This window comes from Oryzias latipes, chromosome 19 (assembly GCF_053564925.1).
Source record: "Oryzias latipes strain Hd-rR chromosome 19, Olatipes_Hd-rR_3.1".
NCBI classification, from domain to species: Eukaryota; Metazoa; Chordata; class Actinopteri; order Beloniformes; family Adrianichthyidae; genus Oryzias; species Oryzias latipes.
In genome coordinates this window covers 6,479,915-6,506,444 of record NC_136255.1, presented here as the reverse complement: position 1 = coordinate 6,506,444, position 26,530 = coordinate 6,479,915, and the positions used below count along the sequence as shown (strand labels likewise).

The following is a 26,530-nucleotide window of genomic DNA, read 5'->3' as shown; positions in this document are numbered from 1 at the left end:
CGCACGCACAAATCTGACTGAGTCTAATTTCTCTCCATACAAATGTCACTATAGTTGATGTCTTACAAAGTAATGGACTTGATTTGAAAGAAAGAAAAAAAAAACCTCAGACAAATGTAATATCTAAACATTTATTCCCCCCCAATCACAATGCATAAATAATCTGTAATAAAGATATATTTTGGCCCACAAAATGAAAAGTGCTAACATTTGACAGCAAATCATTTGACGTAAATAACATGCTGGTTAACTTGTTTCTTTACTCCATCCACTACAACACCTGACAAAGTCACTTCTGGCTTTATTTAACCAGCATTGCTTACAGTGAATCGATCATTTTTGGAGCTTAAGATACAGGCAGCTTCAGTGTCATCAAACTTGGATAATGCTAACCGTCTCGCAGGGATTGCTGCACACACCTCACCCAGGATATAAAACTACCTGCGACCCTGAGAGGGAGTGATATGATCCTGCGCATATGGCTCTTTTTTTTTCTAGAAACACATCAGCTTTGAGAAAAGGCACTGTTGCTGTCGAGTGAGAAGTGGAGTAAGAGCATCTCTGATTTACAGCGGAACATTTTCAGCGTCTACACGACAGTGAACGGTTTAACGAGCATCAGCAATGATCTAAGGCAGCTCAACGTGGGTCAAATGTAGAAACGTCAACGTGCTGTGCATACAAAATGACTGCGTCTCAGAAAAGTGGACAAAAACAGTTTTAACATCACTCACAAAAAAGAAAAACAAAAAAAAACAACTCCTAACTGCAGCGGATTTCCAAATATCTTGAGGCTTTCTTCTGAACAAACAAAATGCAAGACCAAAACCAACAACATATCCCAACAAATCAAAAGGAAAACTTTTTCCTCCTTTGAAAAACATTTTTTTTACTTTATGTAGTTCAAAAACTCTTTAAATTTGAGTTCATTTCAGAGGCAGCTCAACAGTTTGATGCTTTGCTTTCAATACCAGAATACCAGATCAGAGAATGTGTTCGGTTTTGCTCTTTAAATGTCTGGATAACATCAAACACTTTTTAAATTCATCATCAAAGATGTTTGCAGGAAAATCATCTCCAACCACAAAGTACATAGGTTCTTATTATCCTTTTGTATTTATTCTCACTTTTATAGGCGATAATTCAGCTAAAAAAACATCGGCATCTACTCCAGAACGTGGATAAAAAACACAATTTGCATTTTTTACTTCTTCAGGTCTTTGAACAGAATCAACCCTGACTGGATTGTATTTCTGACACGCTGAGGACTCTGATGTGATGTTTAGAGTAAAGTAAAACATTCGACTGAGCCACTGGGGGTTTTTTTTTGTTCACGCTCTGCACTCGTCTCTGGCTATCTTTTTTTGTTTTTAAATCGGAACCCAAGTGACAAAATTCCATTAAACAAAAAAGTCTTTTATACCTTTTAGAATGAACGGTTCCAAAAAGACCAAATAACTGCTGTACTTTAGATAGATTAACAGTTTGAGGTTACGTTTCGGATCTATATGAGAATCTCACAGTTGAATGATTCTTCATCTATATGAAGAAATCAAACCTTCAAAAATTGTTACTAAAATGTTTAAATAAAAGCTTTCAAAAAGGTTCAAAAGTTTTTTTTTCTATAGATTGTGCATCTCAACTAATTGGCAAGAAATTATTCGTTTCGGTCTTGTTTCTGTCATTCTTCATGACTCACTCATAATTTACCATGTCAGCAGCCGTCTGCAGTCACTTCTTTTATGCGATGGTTTGAGTGATGGAACGCATAAGACCAGCAGCAGAAAAACGGTTCAACCACATTGTTTTTTTAAGTGCACGATTTTTCATTTTGGTAAATAACTTTGGTCAAACGGTGCAAACGTGTTTTTCTACCGAGTTAGCACCACTAACGTTCAAACTGACCCAAAGTGCAACTGTGGGAAAGGTGATGGCGAGCAGGTTCAGACGTTGGTGATGTACTCCGCCCCGTTGGGGGAGCCCTTGTTTTTGCCTCCCTCTGTGGGGACGCCGCTGTAAATGCAGCCGGGGGAGGCGTCCGCTGCGGCGGGCCGGGTGGGGTCGGGCTGGGCGAAGGGCTTGCCCTGCTGCGATGCCGCCCTCTCCTTTTTGTCCAGGAAGAAGAATGACGCCATGAGGAACAAGGCAGACGAGGCAACGATGGTGCTGCAGGCAATAAAGACATAAGAGTACTCCCCGGTGTTATCCACCAGCACGCCTGCAGAGAGGATAAACATGTTCAGCATCTTACAAAAACATCAATGATTTTAGAAATTAAACGTTTAAAACAGAAAAAAAAAGGAAAAAGAAGAAAAGTGAAGCAGATAGTGGATTTATATGTATTCATGTTTAAAAGCATTTATCTATCATGAAACTGTATATGATTCCCTTATATGACAGTAACAGGAGAATGTCATTTTCACATGTGCACACTTTGTACTGTTAGTTCCTTTTTTGTGCAGCATGGAAAGTCAAGAGCAGCTAATATGTAACATTGTGTAAAAAATATATAATATTAATCTAATTTAGTTTTTTTGTTTTAATTATTTAAAAAAAAATTATATTTGCATCTATTTTTTTCCTTTTATTTGTGTACACTCATAAGGACCCAGAACTATGAAGGGTGCGTTCTTTTAGACACATTTTTACCTTCACACAGAACCTTTTCCTTAAAATGAACATTATGTGGAATATACTGCAGACCAAGGGGACCACAGAACACATTACTTCTGTACTTATGTTTTCATTTCCCTTTTAAATTTGAGCCATTTACCTAACGAATAAAAGCCAAAATGATCCAAATTTAATGTAAATTCACATTGAACATAAATTAGTTTATTTTAAAATCAAATAGAACAACTGAAGTTTTTTCTGCAGTAGAACGGATTATGTTCATGCCCAATTCTATTTAAAACATTTAAAATGTTTTGGTGGACATAATGCTTCAACAGCAGCGACTCCTTAACACGGATGTATGCTGCCATCTGCTGGTGAGATCGAAAACTAATATCCAAACTATTTCATCATGTAGCTGGAATATATTGTGGATGTTTCTATGCCACCATTCGTCAAATATGAGCGACAAACTTTCTTAAAACAGAAATCAGAGAGAAATCACCATGAAATGTTTGTAGACTAAAGAGCTATTTGAATTCCCCCAGGCCGTTTCAGGTTTTAGAAGTTTGTTGTCTTCAAATGTTCTCGTGCCCTTTCACCTTCATGCTCATCTTCCTAGTGTCAGCAGTCATGCAGATGCTCTTGCAGGTCTGCAACTAAAACTTAACCAGTTCTCCCAACTTGGATTTTTTTGTTGCCAAATCCTTGAGCAACTATGAAATATTTTCAAATAGTTTGACATTTTTGCTTGAATTTAAAATAAGTATGTGGTTGTTGTTTTTTTTAATATGCACGTATCCATTAAAATAAATTCAACTTCCATATTTTTCATCCTAAATTATTTTCAGAATTATCAGATGTGATGTGAGATGATAAAAAATAAATAAATATGCATGCACACCAAAACAGCTAATTTCTTCAGACTCAGAGAAAACTGAAGTGACAGAAGGACAAAGTTTTCTGGAAAGAAGTTTCAAAGTGAAGAAAAAAAAAACATCTACATGAGTTTCCTGCAACAGGTGGATAAGCGACCGTGCAGTGAGCTTCTTCATGGGGGCGGGGGGGTCCATTTAAACTACTTCTGAGGGACTAACTCCAAACAAAACCATAAACGGAGGTAATCTTCTTCATGTTCTTAATGACCAGGAACTGCAAGGCTGCTGTCCCCAGAGGGTAAACCGATCCTGTTGTGACTTGCCTCTATGGTTACATCACCGCTCGCTTCCAGGAGAGGTAAACATGCAAAGGACAACTGTCATGCGAGCCCTGAAATGATGCCTCTGCCCTTTACACGACGGCTGCTCGCTCCTCCCAAGGGGAGGCACGCACACACAAACGCTTCCTTCACACGCTGCGCATCAGCACAACTCAACCAAGAACATGCGGCTGCTGTTCATCTCTCAACTAAGATGACAATTAAAGACAAAGCTGTCCTGAAGATCTAGACTGGCAGATTAAAAAAAGCCGAGGAGGACATCAAAACCACATTGACGAGAACTGAAGCTGTCCTGATAAACAAAGGGGGCTAATAGCGTCTATTAGTTTTTTTTAATGCAATCAGAAAAAAGCGTTTTTAAGGAACAGGTTTCCCCGATTTGCATCTGACGCAGGCTTAATCATTTATTGTTTTGCAAAAAAAAAGAGAAATTCAAGTTTGATCCCAATCCATCATTAAATTTAGCATTTACAGAATGTAATCTGTCATTATCGCAACCTTTTCCACTCCAAGCCCCGGCATTGGCTCCAGTTATTTTTAAAAAGGTTTCTTATAGCAACACGTTTAAATTTAAGAGGTCATGCACTTCCACATAAAAATGATATTGCTTAGCCTTTAATGTAAAACAAAAAGTGAATTTAACAATAATTAATTGTTATAATACGTTTTTTTTTCTGTCTTTAACTTTACTGAAACTGGTACAACAACAAAAAGATGATAAATAATTATTTTATATTATATTTATCATGTCATAGTTTTTAGAAAAGGAATTAAGACATTATGAACAAAAAAGACAAGTAAAGCAGAAATGGGCAAATTTAAAAAAGGGAAATAGGTATTAAATGACTTCTATATACTCATTCTAAAGCTGTTTTTTGATGGGTTTCCAGGCCTTCGCAGCGTCACAGCCAAGCTAAAAACCCTGCTATGAATAATTCAGAAACAGCAGTCAGCCCACCAGGAAGGTTTTGAAAATGTGAGAGGAAGAAGCTGGAGTGCAAAGTTAAACCACACAAAGAGAGCATGCAAACGCTTATTTCCTATTTTCTGTACGGTAAAGTCACTTGTTTCTAATTGTTGCAACACTTGTATTGGCAGACACCTGCAACAGCACAGCTTTACATCATCAGGAGGCATCAAACCTCAAAGTAAAAGCTAGAATTGTGCGATCACTTGTTTGTGTGTACTTCAGGTACCAGTGGGAATATCCAGCATTAAGGACTTACCGGTAGATGTTTATTTTGTCGGTGTGCTTTGTAACTTTTGTAAATTTATAGTGGGAAGTTTATGAATTTAATTACTCGCTAACTGATTAAATTTTAAAGCAATTCTTGAATAAATTTGGACTTGATACATGAACTTAAATAAGAACGTATTTAAAGTAAATGAGTGTGGTTGCTAATTAACTGAGGCACTTTAAATTACTTACATGTTTGTTGTTAATGTGTGTGGAATTTGAACGTGTAAATATTTACTGTTATTGTGTGTGTTTAAGGTTTTTACTTATTGATTTCTGACTGATCAAAACGAAAATTCATTAAAGTTTGGAAATTCATCTCAAGTGGCACTCTGAGTAAATCAATCTCCAACATTGGACGCTCAGCCCTTTTCAAGTGTGGGAAAAGCACACCCAAAATTTGGAAACACTTGACACTGTTTAAGAGTACTACAAGTATACTTTGTCTACACTAAAAGTGAGGCAGTATACTAGAAGTGAACTTTTTATATACCGTCTGTATTTTATAAATTTAAAATGTTAAAATTTAGTCTAAAGAAGTATTAACTTAGTACAGTGATCCCTTGCTATATCACGGTTTACTTTTCACGGTTTCGCTACTTCACGGATTTGCATCGTGCATTGTGTTCTGCATTCTGATTGGCTAAAAAAGTCACTCCGCTTCTTCTCTACCTGCGCGTCAATAATGTTGCAGTTTAATATGTACACGTACGTAAATCAGCTTTCCAAATTACGTACATGCAAATCATCTTGCAATTTCCTGTTTCTCTAAAACCCATAGAAAAAGAGCGACACCAACTGTCAATCACTATGTTCTTCTCCCGAACAAACACACACAGCTGCACCGCGGGCTTGAGAAGGAGAAAACACTGCAGCTTCTCAGACTGAAGAGCATTGAAATACACCTGAGCCACTATTTGTCCGTTTGTACTTTGTATTTTTTTCATGATCATTTTAAATTTTCTCCCGTTTAATTCAATTACTCTCGGGTCGCGGTGGGCGGGGCTAATCTCCGCGATTTGAAGCCTTCTGTTCACATTGATGATTAAAATTATTATTTGACAGTACTGTACAGAAGTTATTTGTTGAAAAAAAAAACGTTTTTAAAGTACTTTGATTTGTGAAACAAATGTTTGAGCCTGTAAAATGGTTTGTTCTTCTTTTCAATGTATAACAGAGTATTTAATTGTATAATAATTGTTAAAAAAAATAGAGGTTTCTACTTCACGGATTTTGCCTATCACGGGTTCTTTTTGGAACGTAACCCCCGCGATAAACAAGGGTTTACTGTATACTTCCAGTACATGTACATGCTTGTTATACTCAGGTATACTTGATAAAATAAACTTCAAATGTACTACTTTTTGCTAAGGAAAGACACTTATGAATTAATGAAGGTGCTTGTTTTTCCTTGGATTTGGTTTTTTACCTCCCCGTCACCTCATTGGTCCTCCTAATCCCTTCTACTCCTTACCCGTCAGAGGAGGTCCGATCAGCAGCGTGACGCTCTCCATAACAGCGAGGAGACCCAGAGCGGAGGGGAAGCGGCTCATCTCCACGATATCCATGAGGACGGTAAACATGAGGGAGCCCACCACGCTCATAGAGAGCCCATAGATGACCACATAGGTCACCAGGACGGGGAAGCTCGACCCGATGCAGCAGATGCTGTTACTGAGCCCGTTAACCAACAGCGCCGAGGCAAAGACGTAGATGTGTCTCCCCTTGAACCAGGGCATGTTGAAGACTATGGCAAACGGTGGTCGCACTATAATGTTGACAATTCCCAGGATGGAGAGCAGGAAGGCGGCCTGGCTCTGTTCCATGTTGTGAGCGGTGGCGTAGGGAACCAAAAACACCAAGGGAACCACAAACCCGAGCATCATCCAGGTGATGCCGATGGCGAACACACAGTATCGGGGGTTGTTGGAGAGCTGATCGAAGGCCATGTGCTTCCTCAGGGAGGCCAACACAAAGCTCCACACCCTCCCGCACCCCCCTTTTCGTGTCCTCTCATTTTCCTGGTCTGATGGCGGAGGCCCGCGCTTCATCAATGGCTGTCCACGGTGCTTGGTTGATGGGAGGGGCCTCATCACCGCTCCGCACACGCAGCAGTTCAGGAGGACGGCCCCCAAAACCAGGAAGCTTCCCCTCCAGCCATACTCCGTGTGGAGGTAGTTTCCCAGAAACGGCAGAGTGCAGATGCCAAGAGCCGTCCCCGAGGAGGACATGGCGTTGGCAAAGGGCCGACGGCGCACAAAGTAGTGACCCAGGATGGTCACGGCAGGCTGGAAGCTGAAGCAAAAACCAAGTCCTGCAGCAGATCAAGAGGATGAACATTTTCAGAATCACAAAGACAATCACACAACAAACTAATAGATTTTCCTGGATTAGTCCAAACCAGTCTTTTTGTTCCCCGTTCCCCCTGATCTCTGACCTTCTTCTCCGTCTAATGTCATCTCACACAGTTTAAACAAAAGATCTTAAAAGCTCCCTTAAACCAATTTGGTTGTCAGTCAAGAGTTCACATCTCAGTTTGATATGATTCAAAGCAACTCAATTAAATGTTGATTTATTTGCAAATGTCCTTTTTAAAACAATTTAAGTTTGACAATGAGAACAATATCCACAGACTTAAACTGAACAAATGTGGCATTTTTGATGGTAAAATTATATTAAAATTTAAGTTAAGTGTTTTTTGGGTCTGAAGAAAGAAATGGCTTCAAAACAAAAACAATTCCAAGATTTGATGAATGAATATTGCATTTCCGAAGCAAAGGTTAATATGATTTAAATGATTAGACCCAGCACTAATAACAGCTAATAATCCGTTTTCAGCAAAGAGCCTTTTCAATTTATGATTTACTAAACTTTTAAGAACAGAAACTGAAAGATAAAACAGACCTGAACCCATAACACCTTTGTTTTTGAGTTTTTCCAAGTCTGCAGACATTTTCTTAAAGTTTTTGAACTTCTTCACTTCCTCCATGTCTTCTGCAACCTTATTTACCATTTTGGTTGCTGAAGTTCTATATAATCCAATGTTGGCAATGTCAAACACATGCCATGCAACAAAGGCTTCCAGAGAAAAAGATTAACAAAGCTACCCAGAATCAGGGAAAGCTATCATGTTTTTAACAAAAATGGTTTGAAAATGGCTTAGATGATTATTTCTCTGGGAGATTTTTGCTGGATTGTCAGAACAAAGAAACCTAGCTCCTCATAGCAGCCGCGATATTTAAAAAAACACATGATGTTTAAATGATTCTATTAAAAAACATCTCTTTATGTTAACATTTCCTATGACCCTCTAGAAATATTCTGTATCGTGGACATTACATTAATATGTGTGATTAGTCTTAAGGGAAATGGCAGTTTAAATTTTTACTGTTTTTTTTTTCTTGGTCTCACACCAATTCTACTTAACTGAGCTTTTAATTGTCCGCACCAATTCTAGAGATTTAATGTCAATGCCTGCTTGTTGTGGCCAGGACCTTAACATCTGATCTTAACAAATTTAAATGTCAATTAGAAACATAACTTTTTAGAATGGCTTTCAATGCTTAGTAGTCTGTGACATTTTTATTTTCTTTTAAGTGTTTTCATTGGATTCTTATTTAACTTTACGTATTTTATTGTTGACTGCTTTTTGTAATTTTATGCTGTTTTGAATTTTATTCTTAATTTGCCTAATTTTGAACTTTCTTTGGTCTTCCTTTTACTTTGGCACTCCTGAAGGTGTTGTAAAGTGCTACTTAAATAAAGCTTCATTCATTCATTCCTTCATTCATTCATTCATTCATTTAAATAAATAAAAGTGCTGCCAACTGGGGAAAGAAAGTCCAGTCCTTTTAAAATATAAAATAAAAACATTAACAGAAAATATTTAGAGCAGAAACCCTACTAGTTTCTTTGTTCTTTTTAAATTTACCACAAGGAAAAGTAAACTAAATTGTCCCTGGAATTCATACTTTTTTGTTTTTTAAATACATTTAGTTAATTTGGTCAAAAGGGTAAAAAAAAAAAAAAAAACTCTGGAGAGGATCACTGAAAGCCCTGCCGGCTTAATGAAACGGCTCTAAGCAGTAATCCTCTAACTTCCGGGTTTAAGCGCATTAAAAATGGATCAGAACCAAATATTTCATTGAATTAGTGGGGGCTTTTCAGAAAAGCAAAACAGGCTCCATTTACTCCAATTATAATGTACAGAGTTTTTAACTTATTACATTTTCGTAATAAAAAGGACTAAAATTGTTTGAAAAGTACAAAAAATAAGGCGTGACCTTTTAATTGACAAGTAAGCAGCTGTGAAATTTGGTTTGTTCCGGCTTTTAGTGAGGCCTGGGGGTTAGCCCACATTTGCTTTTCAGTGGATTCAACGGAAACCATTTTCTCAGCTCCATTGTGGCTCTATCTTGGATAAAAATGACATCACAGGCGCCCTAGTGGTTATCTGTTGAACTGCTCTGGCTCCAGGGGCTGTTACAATATACTAAAATGGAGAATTCAAGTGTTTCAGTGGAAAATGTTTTACGCCACAGAGAGCAGGAGATCATTTCTGACTTGACTTGAAGTCATCTTCCAGCTAGTCTGTGAGCATTAGCACAGACAAATGCTGCGTTACCATGGTCTTCTGCTGTCACCTGAAAGGACAAAGCCCCGTCTGTACACTGACCTGTAATGACTCCAGCAGTGATGTAGAGCTCGGTGATGGAGCGGGTGAAGGAGCTGGCGGCCATCCCAACCCCGCTGAGGACTCCGCCCAACATGACGGTGGCCCTGCAGCCCACCTTCTCCACCAGCACACTGCAGAAAGGCCCTGCGGATCAGATGTAATGCTCTTAGTTTCAGGCATGCCAGAGGAGAAATGGGCACAGGATTAGGAAGCAGGAGAGACGCGTCGTTCAGCTGAAACCTTCAGCTGCTAAATGAGTCTTCAGCGAGTCGAGCTGAAAACACCTATGTTTAACTCAGAATTTAGAGAGGACGACAAATTCACCTGGATTCCGTCATAACGAATGGTTATTTTCATTTTTCTTGATATTTCAATGGTGTAAAATCATAGGGGGTTTATATTTAGCTGCAGCCTGCTGTTGGGAATGGCTGTTCATGTGAAATTTTTGAAGAAGGCAGATACAAGTTTTTTTCTTTTCCCTTTCAGGTCAGATTAACTTTGTAAATCAAAGCATTCTGGTCTCTGGAATCCATTAGAACAGATGGACTCTAACACCCAGTACCTCCTGCCCCAGTACTCCACGTACCTCTGGAGTTGTTAGAAAGCAGCTGACTCACAGGATTACATCAAACTCAGCTGCTTTTGGAGATTAAAGTGTCTTCAAAAATGTCGGCATCAGGCAAAAACCCATTTCAGTCTTTATTCAGAATGAAATTTAGGTGATGGTCCTTGTTTTCCTTGCTCTGTTGGTTTTTTGCATTATTTCTTGTCTAAACCAAACAATTTCCTGTTGGGTTCATGACAGAAGTATGGTGCCTGCTCTGCAGATTTATTTTGTCCGCTTATTTTTCTGTCTTATCTGTAAACTTTTGTTTTCTGCTTGGCATTTTTCGTTTATCGTCAGAGCTTGGTGACGCGTCCGCTGCCATACGTTTATCAGACAGTTCCTTTTAAAGCAAACGTTCCATTCTCCAAGCTTGAATTTGAGTCATTTTGTGTGACTTAACCAACCACCACCATGTTTCCCAGCAGGGGTGTAACTATGTTTATTTTCTACTTTCTTGGGCAAGAACTTCATAGCATGACAGAAAGAAGCAAGAGGTTTCTTTTTTGTTTGGTTTTTTTTTTTGAATCAGTCAGAAACACAGACTAATATACACTGACTGGACAGATAAAGTCTGACATCACACTGCAAAAACTGGAATGTCTCATTTTCTGTAAATAAAGTTATTCCAAATGCAAAATTATGCAAAGGCCCATACATAAATAAAGCAAAACAAAAAAAAAAACAACTCATGTATTTCATTTTTCTGTGTTTTTCATGCTAATTTTTCTAACCTCACCTACTGAAAAGTAGAATTAAGATTTGACTATGTCCGTTCTGCTTATGGGTTTGTCATGATATCACCATTCTGTTTTGTTCTTCCTAATTACATTAAACATTACACAGCAAAAGTACACAACAAATATTAATTATTGATCATAATGAACCATTTTTTACAACAATATTGAGCACAAAGCAGCAAAGTCCATGGACGCTCGCGTTGTGGGGTGGTCAGCAATGTCTCTTATTTTCACAATATTTTGTTTGTTTTCTGATTTAAGTTTTAATCTTATCGTTTTTCGAGATCTTTTTTTTCCAATACATTTTAAGATAAATTGTTTGAGATCATTTTTAAAATCACTTAATATACATTTTCTTCCCCAAGAAATATTTTTTCTAACTTTTCAATATGTTTTTATTCTCATTTTATTCTGTTTTTCATGTTAGTTTTGTTTGGTTTTCAACTAAATCTTGTCATTTCTGAGCTCTTTAGGACACGGACACATTTAGTTTTCATGATTAGATGAGGCCAGTCCGCAGCATGTCTTTGTTTTTGTAGTTTTTAAAAAATAACAAAAAACACAAAAGAATTATCTCTCAAAACATGTTTGTTTTTTAATTGAATTGAATACGCTTCAATAAAAAAACAATCTTTAATAAAAAAAAGTATTCGTAACTAGAATTTTTTTTTAAATAAGAACTCTTGGCAAGACAATTTTTTTAATCATTCTGACAGATGTTTATTTTGTTTACCAATAAACAATGTTTCAAGTTTTAAAAAAACTTTGTTTCTAGGGGTCTGTTTCTGCAGCGCAGCCAGAGGATTCTGAATGACAAAACTGAAACCTAAAGTGGGACGGAGACATCCATCGTCTTTGCTTCATCCAACCCAAACACAAAAAATGGACAAAACTATGTTTTTAGTCTACCCACCTGCCAAAAAAAAGCCATGAATACTGCACACAATTTGAGCTCTAAAAAAATCCTAACAACGAATCAACAAAGCGCCTGATCCCCTTTTAAAAGGTGGTGAATCCTCTGATGTGAGCATCAGCTCTGAAAACAGTAAGAAACTTGATGCAGGTCCCATGAGCCCTGATGACTGTTGTCGAGCTCTTCTAAACTGCACACGGTGTCCTCACAGTGGACTAAAAATAGCAATGAAATTAACAGATGTGGGCAATAAAAAAAAAAACATTTTTACAAGACATAATACTAAAAATGTCAAATCCGGATCAACCTACAGGAAAATACTTTTTTATAGGCGATGGTTTAAAATCCCATGACATGGCATTTTTGTTGAATGTTAGAAAATTCTATAAAAATTGTGTTTTTCACATGTCCCTGTAGCATTTCTTTGATTATGGCAGACATAAGAAAATTAGGATAGCATTTCTAAGTATTTCTTTATTCAAATAGTTGTGACTAGTTGAGGCCCCTCCCAATAACCAGGAGCAAATGGAAAAAAAAATGCTGTTTGAAAAACTTGTAGTTGTCCAAACGGACTGCAATTGGTGGCGACAGGCTCCCTGCTCCGCTCCATTCCGATGCGTCCACTTGGAAATGACTAGATCCGCATGAACGTCTTTGTTTTCCTCATCGGAGCTGACATGTGGCTCAAAACTGTACGGCTGGATAGCTCCAATATTGTGAGGGGCTGTAAGCTAGCGGGAGAGAGTGTAAACAGAGAGCTCTCAGTAACAGGGAGAAGAGAGAACCACTGAGAATGCTTTTAAAACAGAGAAAAAGATGATTGAAGTTGGACGTTAAACTTTGAACAAGTAAAACAACACACTTTTTAATTAATTAATTAAGTATTTTTTAAATTATCAACTGAGTGGAGCATATCCACTAACAAAACATTTGGCCAAAGCTCAGCCACAGTTAAAGATGAAACAAATTTGGAACAATCTTCCTAAATGCATCAACAACAGATTTAACCTGTTGACGCTGATCGATGCAAATTTGCATTAAACCACTTTGGCTCCAAAATGACCATAATTTAGCATCAATATGAAAACAAAAATAAGTGATTTTGTTTTCATAGCTGGAAATAAATTCAGGGGTTAAAGGGTTAAATTTAATTCATTATCATAATAGTTTAGACAAAAGTTAGGAAAAGCAACAGAACAATAAATTAATTTCTTACGGGTGGAATTTTTTTCCCCTTTTGTAAAGGCTGCTTTTATACCATATTAAAAATGTATATAAGATTAAAAAAAATTAAAAATTAGAGGTTATAAAAGAAAAATGATTTGGTCGATGAACATTAAGTTATGTGATTTCCTGGATTTTTTTTTTTTTTTACATTTTGTTTCTCATGGCAAAATAAACAAAACATTCCTCTTATCTTTTTATAAGCAGAAAATTTAAGTGTTCAGAAACATTTGGATTTATTTAAATTTTAAAAACACTTCAAATACTTGCTTTTAATCTACTTTTTTTGGCAAACAATTCCTGCAATTCACAATGTTTCAAGATTTGGCAGACATTTCAGTATATAGAATACATATAAATGACAAATATCAGCTAAACTAGCAGTTCTTTTGTGCGCTTTTATAATTTATTGCTCAGAGTTTTGTTTAATTAGATTAAATCAGTAAAGGGACCAACAGTCTCATTACATGGCAAACAATAGTTCCTCCACAGGATGAGAACCAAGAAGATGTTCCTGCTGGGAATGACCAACAGAGCTGTGAAGATGTTTCATCAGCTTTTATTAGTTTTCAGCTAAACAGTTTCACAATTTTGCTAATGAGTTTGGGTTAGAAATCAACCAGAAAAAGCTCATACGCCCAGAAAGACCCTTTTGATGTCAACTCAGATGTACTTTGGCCAATAAATCCTTTTCCTCCTTCTCTGAGACGCCAAAATAATCTGAATCTGTAAGAGTTGCAATGACCATTCAGCATGGGGATACTAGTAAATGAAGATTTACTTTGAATTCTACCCTTTATCTTGCAGGAAGAGGTGCCCACGTTTCTGTTCTCAAATCAGTCATGGTAGGATGGGGGAAATGAGCAGACTGCAGTTTCTCAAGAAATAATCTGCTCTAAACCAACATAAACACAGCAAGAGAGTTCAAAACACCCCAAATGTCTCACTCTCAGCTTTCACAGTTTCCTAGAAAAACAACAGCAGGAACAAATGGACACTTCCCTGCTGGAGTGCAGCTAAAATGCAACAAATACAAGCATTTTCACAGCTTTTGCAAGGAATTAGTAACGTTTGTTTCATTAATATTAATCCTGTCTGTGCACTAGCTTAGTTTTGAAGTCCAAACCTGCCCCACTGCTGAGAGCTCTCTGTTTACACCAGGGGTGTCCAAACTGTTTTTTGTCAAGAGGGGCAGATTTGGTGAGGTGAAAAATGTTTGAAGGCCAACTGACATTCTTTAAACTATTTCAATACAATTTAATTTAAATGACGTATTTTATGAAAATGTTATTGCAATGTCAAATTTTTTTTCTTTCAATAAAACACAAATGCATCTAAATACATTTTTACCAAAATCACAGTCAATTTGTACATTCGATTTTTTGCCTCGTCTGGTTGAGCCTCTTCATGGTGAATATGAAAATGTCATTTAGCCAACTACAATGAAGAAATGGCACACACAGTTTTTACAAAGTGCTGGGGGCAGCAAATTCTGGATTTTATAAAAGAAGCCCACAGCCTTGGAAATTTGAACGCGGGCCGCATTTGTCAACAGGCCTGACTTTTGACATGCCTGATTTACGGCTTCGCCCGCTAGCTTACAGTTCCTCATACCTCTGACCTAACATTACTGGTGCAACAAAAACGGCGAGCAATATTGGAGCTATCCGACCGTACAGTTTTCATTCAGATGCCAGCTCAGACGAGGAAAACAAAGACATAGACAGATCTAGTTGTCTATAAGTGGATGCATCAGAATGGAGCAGAGCTTTATCTAACAGCATTTTTCATCTGCTCCTGATTCACAACAATTTCAATAAAGAAATACTTAGAAATGCAATTTTAAGATTATGTTTCACAAACATCAGAAAAATACAAGACACCATTTTCATCGGAATGGGTCTTTAAAGTTTAAAGTTTTGACCACGCTGATTTATGCTACAGTTTTTAAGAATGACATCTTCGAGGTTACTTTTCAACCCAGAGGATGAACAATTTCCTGCTCTGCGAGCTTTACCTCCTGCATGGAGCACGGACGTCATGATGGACGGCACCCAGGAAGTTTCGCTGTTGGTGGCATGGAACTCATTTTGCAGGTCTGTGTAGAAGATTCCCACACAAGAGGGAAACCCCAAGGTCAAGGCCAAGACCATGATGGTGGCTACCAGCACCACCCATCCCCAGCCGCCATCTGGACCAGTATCGGCTGCAGCCTCGGTGCTTCTGCTTTGGCGTCCTTGCCCTCCCTCCTCAAACTCGCAGTCATTTGCCTCCCACGCCTCCTGGTGCTCCATGCCCTTGGACAGCTCCAAAGCCTTGGAGGCCTCTGTGAGAAGCCGGCCATCACCCGAGCTCTTGGCTCCATTTCTCTGAGTCATTTTCTGTTTGGCAGCTCAGGCGAGGCTCTTGGGTTAGCTTTACAGGATATGTGACTGCTTTTCCTGCCCATGACACTGCAACTGCTGCACCCTCCGAGGAGACCTGGAGACACAAAAGAAGGCACTTTAACAGGCTGCATCGATCCGCTGATAAAGTGGGAGGTTATCATTTCAGATAAATATTTGTGAAGACCAAGGGGTTTTTTTTTCCTCCACAAAATGTTTTTTTATGTGGTTCCACAGCAGAAAACTGTTTAGGCTCTTATCCAAAAGGCTTTCTCAAGCCTGGACTCATTTTAGAAAACGTAAGAGCTGTGATTTATTTTAAAAATCATTTCCCAAACTGTTTTTTAACTTTGTTTTTTTCTTAGTGACATCATAGGTGGTCATGTGCCACTCATGTGGTCTTTTTCAATAGACTACAGTGGGAGTTGCACAATATTTGTAAAAATAAAAACATGAATACAAAACATAGCTAATCAATGACAAAAATTGTGTCTGTGCTAATCCCAAGTTTGTGCATTAGCACCATTGTGATATTTTATAATAAAATTGTGGATCTCACATTTTCTAAACGTCTAATAATTAAACCCAAGCAGAGATAAATCTGCAAAGTTCTTAGAAATATTACTATTTGTCAATTAAAATGCTAATTTAAAAAAAATGAGACAAATTGTGCTCTATCATGCAACTGTCCTCATCTCTTCCAGTTTCAAAAGGTTATCTTCAGTAGAAATGGTTGCTTTAGTTAAATTCTCATATCTGGGTGTCACTGTCAAATGACTTAATGGATTTCATTTCTATTTATAAGCTCACAGTTCAATTTTCAAATCATTGCATTATAGTATTTTTTTGCTATTAATATATTAATCCTTTTTTTTAACTTAAGTTTTTTTTTAAATACATTTTTATGAGCTCACAAGAACTGCTTTTACATAACTAATGATTTTAACAAACAAAAGTGGCACCTTTTTTTAAAAATACGATGGCTTCTTTCATGAAATCACCGGGTGGCAGTTGTGCAGGTTTGGCTCTTGCCTTTCCCATGTGTCAAAGTGTCCTTGGGCAAGACACTGAACCCCACATTGCTCATGGAGGTTGTAGGTTGGTGCTATTGTGTGTATGGGACTGGGACTGTAAAGCACTTTGGGAATAAAATCAAGGTAAAACACTACAAGCTAGGCCTGCACAATATACCGCAAATTTATCGTTATCGCGAAATCAAGCTGTGCAATATGCATACCGCAAAAGATGGCAAAAATCGCAATAAATGATTACCTTAAATGTGCTAAAACAAACTCATGGCAGCTTGAAATATTGAACAAATTAAATAAATCCCTTTATGCATTTAACAAATCATAAGGACCCGTTTACGTTGTTGATCAATCAGATCAGCCCTTTTATGTTTGATGTTTGCCTCCTACGTCGACAAGGGTCATTTGGAGTATGATTTTTAAACTGTTGCAGTGAAATGGAAATGATGTTTTTGGTTGTTTTGCTATTTGTTTATTGACCGCAATTTATATCGTTATCGCAATATTAATTACCAATATCGCATATCACAAGTTTTTACTCATATCGTGCAGCCCTACTACAAGCAGATGGCATTTACCATTAAACATTTCAAAGTAAAGCCGTTTTCCTGCCTAAAAATAAAAGGAATTGCTTTTAAAGAAAATAAATTATGGTATAAAAGTCACCCTTCCCGAAGCCCTAAAAAACAACACCAAGAAAACAATTTAGATTTACGGGACCAAAAGGATCCTGTACACCACCAAAGAAGCTGTAAATAACAACAAAACAAAAAAAAAAAAAGGAAAAATTATTTTTCTCCAATCAATTTGCTCCACTCTTAAAAGTGCAGTGTGAAAGTACACCAAGTAAGAAAAAGTGGAAATTGAATGACTGTTTAATCTTAATTTGCCCATTTTGGGAAAGGACCACATGATCAAAGATGAAAAAAATATATATATATTTCATATCAATTCTTTTTTAAATATGCATATAGTTTTTGGCCTAAACTGGTCACTACTGACTAAAGTTAAGTTTAATATTATAAAACCAATATTTGAAAGTAATATCTAAAGCATAAAAAACTGTGTGCAAACTATCCAAGCCACATGCTACTTTTTTTTAAAAAATACAACCAATCATTTAAGTCCAGAGCAGAACCACATTAAAAGAAAAAAACTGACCCAATTGTATGAGTTCTTTTATTCTGAAAAGCCCCTAACTGGAAATGATTGAAATCCATTGTTACATCAACAAGAACGCCGCCCTCCCTTTGAGCAGAAACTACAGCATACAAACATGGATGATCCAGGAAAAGGCTCATTTATACGGAAAGTGAGACCTTCAAGTTAAGGGGATGAACTTTAACACTCCCTCAGTACACAAGTGAGAGGTTTGATGTATTTAAGGTCAGGCGTGCCCTGTGAGAACACAATGGGAACCTGGCCAGCACAAGACTAGCATGGGCCTGTGAAAACCATTGAATGAAAGGCTCTCTGTCTAAATGTTCCAAACAAAGTTGTTTCAGAGACACTTAATACCATTTCCAGATATGCTGAAGGCTGAGCAGAGCTGCGTTCTCTATCCTTGCATCAACAAGAACCAGAAAAATCCAGCACACACTCTGTACCTCATTAACAGGTTTTATTCATGATGGCTGGAAGCACACAACCAATCCTGTTCCAGACAAATCTAATAAAATGTCATCAAAATTGGAACTTTAAATAAAAGACAAAGAATGAAAGCAAAGTTTTCTTTCCTAATGTTAGGTAGGCTAACAGTTGCTGGTGCAAAAATTACATAAATGGTAGTTGGGTTTAGGAAATACATTTATTTAAACACACCTGACCCAATTCGAATACTATGAAGTGCATAATCTGCATATTTACAGTACAGACCAAAAGTTTGGACACACCTTTTCATTCAAAGAGTTTTTATTTTCATGACTATGAAAATAGTAGAGTCACACTGAAGGCATCAAAACTATGAATTAACGCATCAATGAAAACATAATACAAAAAACAGTAAATAACCCCATGTCAAAAACAATTACAAGTACTTTTCTCTTCATTGTTATTTGGCTTTTATCTTTTAATATGAAGAATTAAACCTAAAAAACTTTTTACGACAAAAGACATAAAAGACAACGAGCATAACAACAGTTTGCACTGAGAGTTTTATGCACTAAATGTACCCATTTAAATGTGTGTATCTATTTATCTACAGGGCAAAAGATGATTAAAAAGGTTCTGAAAAACTAAAGAGATCTGTGTGTCGGAAACAAAGCTGCACGACTTTAAGACCCACTCCGATCAGCTTTTGATCTATTTTTAAAGCGTTACCAGTGGTCTTTTGTCGTTTTTAGGCAAAACCCAAAAAACCTGTGTCATTTTCAGGGACAGTTTCTGCAGAGCAGCAGGAGAACATTAGAAATCCACCTGTGAGTTGTGGGAGGGGATGTTGGTGTGGAGTAAGCCTACCCCTACTTCCGACAAATTTGTTTCTCTGCCGCTAGCTTACAGCCCCCAACACCCCATAGCTGTCATTAGCAGTGCAAAAAACAAAATGGACCAAGAATATAAGAAGAAAACCACGTCTGTCAACACAATTTTCAACATTTTTGAAAATGAAAACAACCATGTCATGTACATCGATACAAACCGCAGCATCAGCAGAGAAGTTTTCTGATCCATCAGGAGAAACGCCAGACATCGAACTGAATGATGCATCATTAGATCAGGAAGGAGCACCTAAGTGAATGACCTGACATTTCCCCTAACCTTCACAAACAGCAGGAGGAAATGCTTTTTTGAGTTGCTATGGCGACCTTGCCATGTGCCTGTATCACTCATAGCTGTAAAAGCTACTTACAAGAGTTTATGGGCCGTTTTGCACTTATTAGATTTCAGAGTGGCTGTGATACCTTAGTGACAACCACAGATCTTATCTAGATCCATATCACTTGTAATTTCACAAATACCTCAAGTTTTACTGTGCGAGAGCTTCAGACAAACCCTGAGTGGGTTTTAATTAAGAATTATCCTCGATTACAAATTATTTTGCATAATTATCCGTTTAGAACATTTAATCTTCTAATTTATCTATTTTTATGGACACATATGCAAACCCTGATGACATCTGAACTAAACTGCCCTCAAACCACTGCCAAAGGGGCAACATTTAACTGCCACCTTATGTATTGTACAAATCCTTATGACGAAATAAAAGTCTTTGCACAAAAGAGTTTTAACTTGTCTTTGCGAGTGCAAATGTTAATCAGCTTCAGGCGTGTTCCTCACCTTAGCCACAAATCAGAAATAATCAGATTTATTTCGGATTTTTGTGTTGCCCAAGGTCCTAAAGGTCCTCAACATATCTTTTTTTTGGGCCTTATCTTTTAAATGTACTGATTTTTTGTTTACTAAACTCTTTAAAGCTCAGTGTTCTACAGATTATTTAGCCTCTAAAATGCTGCTCTGCTCCACAGCGGAGTGTCAGCGTGGTCACATTACATAATCAGACTTGCAGGGATGCTGCCATACAAGTTACTGAGCTGTTGCCATCTGCTCACCAGGTGTGTTCTGTTGGTCTTAGACAGTCGTTTAGTTCCTGTGTTGACTCTGCACAAACGCTGGTTTATCAGCAACCTGCCGATAGACCAGAGGTGTGTATTCCTCCCATCCTCTGAATGTTTTATTTTGTCATTTTATTGAGCTTAGCTTCATTTCAACTCGGATTTTTGCATTAAATGAAAATTATATATTTATGCTTCATCACTAGCTTGTTTTTATTTTACTTTTTTAATTGGCTCGCACTTTATTTTGAAAAATTTGATTTTTCTTCTGAGCAAGATGTTAACTGTTGTCTATTTTTTAAGTATAAAAAACAAATTAGATTAGGTTATAATTAGGCTTAAATTTTTTATTTTTTAAGTCTGTTTTCACATTTTTCTGTCGATACCAAAATAAATCCTAAACACAATCAGGAGTCATTAAGTCAAATTAACGTTACAACAAAAACAGCCCATTAATGAAACTATTTAACAAAAAAGTAGCAAAAATATTGTTCAATTTCTTTTATTTTAAAATTAAGATTAATCAAAACATGGTGACTTTACTTCTATTTTAAAGAACAGAACTCTTAATTTGTTTTATTTTCTGACAATAAGGTAAAAAATAATGACATTAAGTCTCATTTAGACAACATTTTTAACTGACTTATGACACTCCAAGTAAAGGAAACGAAAATAATTCATACCAAAAATATACCAAAAATGAAATAAAAAGCATCAAATGAAGTTGCTCTATATTTTTTTCTTTTTAGAATTTAACATTTAACATTTAAATAAAGATTAGACCAGGGGTCTTCAACCTGGGGCTCTGGAGCCACATGTGGCTCCTTCATCCATCGATTGTGGCTCTTTGGCTTAGAAGAAAAATGTTAATGATTTGAATAAAAAAGGGTTTATAGTTTAGGGTCATTTAATCTAGCCACAGGGGTTGCAAGCCAGTAACTTCTGTGCCGGTCCCAAGCCCGGATAAATAGAGAGGGTTGCGTCAGGAAGGGCATCCGGCGTAAAAAATTGCCAAAATAACCATGCGAATCATCCACAACACTTTAGACATACCGGATCGGTCGAGGCCCGGGTTAACAACGACCGCCACCGATGCTGTTAACCTACAGGGTGTCGGTGGAAATTTGACTACTGTTGGTGGAAGAAAGAGGGGAGGCAGAAGGGTCCGTGGCCAGAGAGAGAAGGGAAAAGGCAGGAACATAGGTTTGAGAATAGGGACTCTTAACGTTGGCACAATGACAGGGAAAGGCAGAGAGCTGGCAGACATGATGGAGAGAAGGAAGGTAGATGTACTGTGTGTGCAGGAGACAAGGTGGAAGGGCAGCAAGGCACGTAGTATTGGAGGAGGATACAAACTGTTCTATCATGGTGTTGATAGGAAGAGAAACGGGGTAGGAGTGATTCTGAAGGGGGAGTTTGTAAACAGTGTTCTAGAGGTGAAAAGAGTCTCAGACAGGATGATGAGCCTAAAGTTAGAAATTGAAGGGGTGATGGTGAATGTAGTCAGTGGGTATGCGCCACAGGTTGGCTGTGAGTTAGAAGTGAAGGAGAGATTCTGGAGTGAGTTGGATGAGGTCATAGAGAGTTTTCCCAGAGGAGAGAGAGTTGTTATTGGAGCAGACTTTAATGGGCATGTTGGTGAGGGCAACAGAGGTGATGAGGAGGTGATGGGCAGGTTTGGTGTGAAGGAAAGGAATCTGGAGGGACAGATGGTGGTGGACTTTGCGAAGAGGATGGAAATGGCTGTAGTCAACACTTACTTCCAGAAGAGAGAGGAACATAGAGTGACATACAGAAGTGGAGGTAGGAGTACTCAGGTGGACTACATCCTATGTAGACGAGGTCATTTGAGAGAGGTTAATGACTGCAAAGTGGTGGTAGGAGAGAGTGTAGCCAGACAGCACCGCATGGTGGTGTGTAAGATGACTCTGGAGGTCAGGAAGAAGAAGAGAGGGAAAACAGAAAAGAAGACCAAGTGGTGGAAGCTACAGAATGAAGAAACTTGTGAGGAATTTAGGCAGAAGTTGAGGCAGGTCCTGGGTGGTCAGGATGAGCTTCCAGAGGACTGGGAAACTACAGCAGAGATTATCAGGGAAACAGGTAGGAAGGTGCTAGGTGTGTCATCTGGAAAGAGGAAAGACGGTAAAGAGACTTGGTGGTGGAATGAGGAAGTACAGGAATGCGTCCAGAGGAAGAGGTTGGCTAAAAGGAAGTGGGATGTAGAAAGGACTGAGGAAGGTAGACAGGAGTACAAGGAAGCGCAGCGTAAAGTGAAGAGAGAGGTGGCAAAGGCCAAACAGAAAGCTTACGATGAGCTATATGACAGGTTAGACACAAAGGAAGGAGAGAAGGACTTGTACAGGCTAGCCAGACAGAGAGACAGAGATGGGAAGGACGTGCAACAGATAAGGGTGATTAAGGACAGAGATGGAAAGGTGCTAACAACCCAAGAGAGTGTACAGAAAAGATGGAAGGAGTATTTTGAGGAGCTGATGAACGAGGAAAATGACAGGGAAAGAAGGGAGGAAGATGTGGTTGTTGTGGAGCAGGAAGTAGCAGAGATTGGAAAGGATGAGGTTAGGAAGGCTCTGAAAAGGATGAAGAGCGGAAAGGCCGTTGGTCCTGATGACGTACCTGTGGAGGTATGGAAGTGCTTAGGAGAGACAGCAGTGGAATTTCTAACAAGGTTGTTCAATAGGATTTTAGAGAGTGAGAAGATGCCTGAGGAATGGAGGAGAAGCGTTCTAGTCCCAATCTTTAAGAACAAGGGTGACACGCAGAACTGCAGCAACTATAGAGGAATAAAGTTGATGAGCCACACAATGAAGCTGTGGGAAAGAGTAGTGGAAGCCAGGCTTAGGAAGAAGGTGGAGATTTGTGAGCAGCAGTATGGTTTCATGCCCCGTAAGAGCACCACTGATGCCATTTTTGCTTTGAGAATGTTGATGGAAAAGTACAGAGAAGGTCAGAAGGAGCTGCATTGTGTGTTCGTAGATTTAGAGAAGGCGTATGACAGGGTGCCGAGGGAGGAGCTGTGGTACTGTATGAGGTCGTCTGGAGTGGCAGAAAAGTATGTCAGAGTAGTTCAGGACATGTATGAGAGAAGTATGACGGTGGTGAGATGTGCTGTAGGTCAGACAGAGGAGTTCAAGGTGGAGGTGGGACTACACCAAGGATCAGCTTTGAGTCCTTTTTTGTTTGCTATGCTGATGGACAGGCTGACAGACGAGGTAAGACAGGAATCTCCCTGGACAATGATGTTTGCGGATGACATTGTAATTTGCAGTGAGAGTAGAGAGCAGGTGGAGGAACAGCTAGAGAGGTGGAGGTTTGCTCTGGAAAGAAGAGGTATGAAGGTCAGTCGTAGTAAGACAGAATACATGTGTCTGAACGAGAGGGATCAAGGTAGAAGCGTTAGGTTACAGGGGACTGAGGTGAAGAAGGTGCAGGAGTTTAAGTACTTGGGGTCAACAGTTCAGTGTGATGGGGATTGTGGAAAAGAGGTGAAGAGGCGAGTGCAGGCAGGTTGGAGCGGTTGGAGGAAAGTGTCAGGAGTGTTGTGTGACAGAAGAGTGCCAGCAAGACTCAAAGGAAAGGTGTACAAGACAGTGGTGAGACCAGCTCTGCTCTATGGGTTAGAGACGGTAGCAGTGAGACAGAGACAAGAGGCTGAGATGGAGGTAGCGGAGATGAAGATGTTGAGGTTCTCCTTAGGAGTGACCAGGTTAGGATAAGGAACGAGTACATCAGAGGGACGGCTCATGTTGCCTGTGTCAGCGACAAAGTCAGAGAAGCCAGACTGAGATGGTTTGGACATGTTCAGAGGAGGGATAGTGGATATATTGGTAGAAGGATGTTGGAGATGGAGCTGCCTGGCAGGAGGGCAAGAGGACGGCCAAAGAGGAGATACATGGATGTCTTAACAGAGGACATGAAGTTGGCTAATGTTAGGGTAGAAGATGTCCATGATAGAGTGAGGTGGAAAAGGATGATTCGCTGTGGCGACCCCTGATGGGAAAAGCCGAAAGAGAAAGAAGAAGTTTAGGGTCATTTGATTAAGTAATTTTGGTTATGTCAATAGATTTTTAGCAAGTCTGACTCAGCAAAATCATGGTAAGAGGGGTTTATTATCAGAATATGCACATATATTTTTAAACAACGGATTCTTCATCAACGTTGACATGTTTATATTCTATAGTAAAGGAGAAAAAGGATACACCACGGTGGAAGATGCCATGTTTCCTTTGGCTTTCATGCATTCTAATTCATGGCTTTCATGCAGGAGGATCTTCAACACAGGGTGGGATTTATTTAGAAAAGAACTTGTTTAGTGCTACGAGTAAAATAAATGAAAATGGTTATATATAGAAAATTACGATAATTCCGTTATTGTAAATGTTTTAAATGAATGACTTACGGGCCACAAAAACAGTGCATCATTCTAAACAGCGAATTTGCGTTTTTTGTAATAAAGGTGCTGAATCAGACAAAATGTTGACGTTTCATGAATCACAGAATAAAAACTTTTTTTTTTATGACAATAAGTCCAAAATACTGACATTAAGTCTCATTTGCCAATATTTCTGGCTGACTTGTTTAAGTGAAACACCAAAGGAAAACATTTCTGTATGACTAAATGTTTTGTTTTCTTCTAAAGCTGCAAAAGCAGTCAAGAGAAACCACCAGGCCTTGTTTAACTGACCAGTAAGAGTCAGGGCAGCTTCCTGCTTCCTCTTTTCGCCAGGCTGCTCAGGCTGCAAACACTCATAAGCTGTTTTAATGTGCTTCTGCATACAGGAGGGGGGTCAGCAGAATGCATTGCATTCATACCCTCTGCAGATGATAAAATAGGAGGTGAACAGCTGATCTCCCTGGGGAGCACAACAGTGAGTGCCCCACTAAACGCCAATTGGGTTCCTGTGGCGCGCGCGCGCTGACCAGCAGACTTATTGATGAATGTTTCCAAACTCGACGTTATTTCTGCTTGTTTACGACAGCGAAGCGGACGCTGTAGTAATACACCTGAAACTCCAAACTGTCCTTGATGTCATCGCAAAGACTCGCGGTTCATGGCGCGAGCGCTTCGCGCTCCTCCTCACCTTAGCTGCGTCGGCGGTCCTGCAGGGCCCCGCGTGCGCGAAACTTCACCCGGACGGAGCGGCGGCTTCCCGTCAACTGCTGCGGGGAGGTCTGCTCGTCGCGGATCATCAGCGTCTGCCGTGGGCGGAGACAGGAAGGGTGGAGGATGCAGACCCCATAGGCACCGCTTCGCTCAGTGAGCGCGCGAGGCCGCCGCCCCGCCGCAGATGTGGAGCCTCCGCGAGATGAGCTGTGGAGATGAACACGATGTACCAATCACAACACAAGGAGAAGCGTTCTTTCGATTACATGGTTTGTCCAAAAAAATATTTTTGTTATTGAGCCGTTTGCAATTTGGGGGATATTCCACATTCACAAATGTGAAAAGTTCATTCACGACCTTATTTTCATGTATTCTATCTGGACTTTAACTCATTACTAAACAATAGAACACGTGCAAAATATGAAGACTGAAAGAACATTTGATATTTTAAAGGAACTACATTTTTTATTCTATGTTCATGAGATAATGTATGAGGTATTTTGTCCAGTTTGTTTAAAAAAAACTCTGCAGAAACCACGTTCTAGAAAAACTACACAGGTTGAAAAAAACTGTTTAGTTGGTTTGGGTCATCGAACATCTTAGGTGGGGTGGACATTCAAACACTGAACTACCAAAACTCCACAGGCATCAAATTTATTTGAGTTGACTAGTGGATGATTTTGCCTGTAATTAAATGCAGAAACAAATTAATATAATAATATATCATCCATTTTTGGTTGAAGATAATAACCATAGTCTATGATGCATCCACTTAGCTGGACATGGACTGATCTGTGGTAGCATTTGGCTGGGACTGCTTCTTCTGGAGGTTGGAAGGGAAGGGAATGCAAGCTGGCTGAGTTAAGTAAGTTTCTGTCTGAGTCTTACAGGTGCTCACTATTGAGCTGATAGTAGGTGTGGCCTGTTGGTGGTATTTTTACACAGGTTTTATTTTATTTTTGTCTAAAAATGGCATAACCATAATTAAAAGACCACAGGGACCGCTTTGAAAAAAGATCAGAAGATGACTATAGCTGGACTTAAAGTTAAAGAACTGTGATCACATTTTAGAAATGTATAGTGCTATTCTCTCTTGCTTGAACAGTATTAAACTATTTTTGCTGTAAATTATTCTTAAATTAATGTTTATGGAGTAAAAGCAAACGTCCTCATTATGATGTTTTTATTTCGCCATTGTGTTTCCCTTTTGAAAGTCTTTA

At 38.7% G+C, this 26,530-nt stretch overlaps 1 protein-coding gene across 2 annotated transcripts; it reads right to left on the bottom strand.

The window, feature by feature from the left end:
- Positions 1–117: 117 nt before the first annotated feature.
- slc16a5a (solute carrier family 16 member 5a) lies at positions 118–26,161 on the bottom strand. 2 transcript variants are annotated; one of them, XM_004080661.5, is made up of 6 exons: positions 26,062–26,161; positions 25,288–25,517; positions 15,243–15,706; positions 9,745–9,888; positions 6,544–7,383; positions 118–2,218 (listed from the first exon to the last, which is right to left on the bottom strand). In XM_004080661.5, exons 3-6 carry the CDS (start codon positions 15,601–15,603, stop codon positions 1,944–1,946), a joined length of 1,620 nt encoding a protein of 539 aa, XP_004080709.2. In that variant the 5' UTR covers positions 15,604–15,706; positions 25,288–25,517; positions 26,062–26,161; the 3' UTR covers positions 118–1,943. The 2 variants fall into 2 exon arrangements, with proteins under 2 accessions (XP_004080709.2, XP_020567614.1); XM_020711955.3 differs by lacking the exons at positions 25,288–25,517; positions 26,062–26,161 and adding an exon at positions 19,276–19,409.
- Between the last annotated feature and the right edge of the window lie 369 nt (positions 26,162–26,530).

Bases quoted from the DNA above. Each gene is read 5' to 3' on its own strand.
- slc16a5a (XM_004080661.5), bottom strand. From the start codon at position 15,603: ATGACTCAGAGAAATGGAGCCAAGAGCTCGGGTGATGGCCGGCTTCTC. The intron at 7,384-9,744 runs GTCAGTGTACAG...GATCTGCTGCAG, and splicing joins CACTGCTGGAGTCATTACAG to GACTTGGTTTTTGCTTCAGC. The intron at 2,219-6,543 runs GTAAGGAGTAGA...TCCTCTCTGCAG, and splicing joins GATCGGACCTCCTCTGACGG to GCGTGCTGGTGGATAACACC.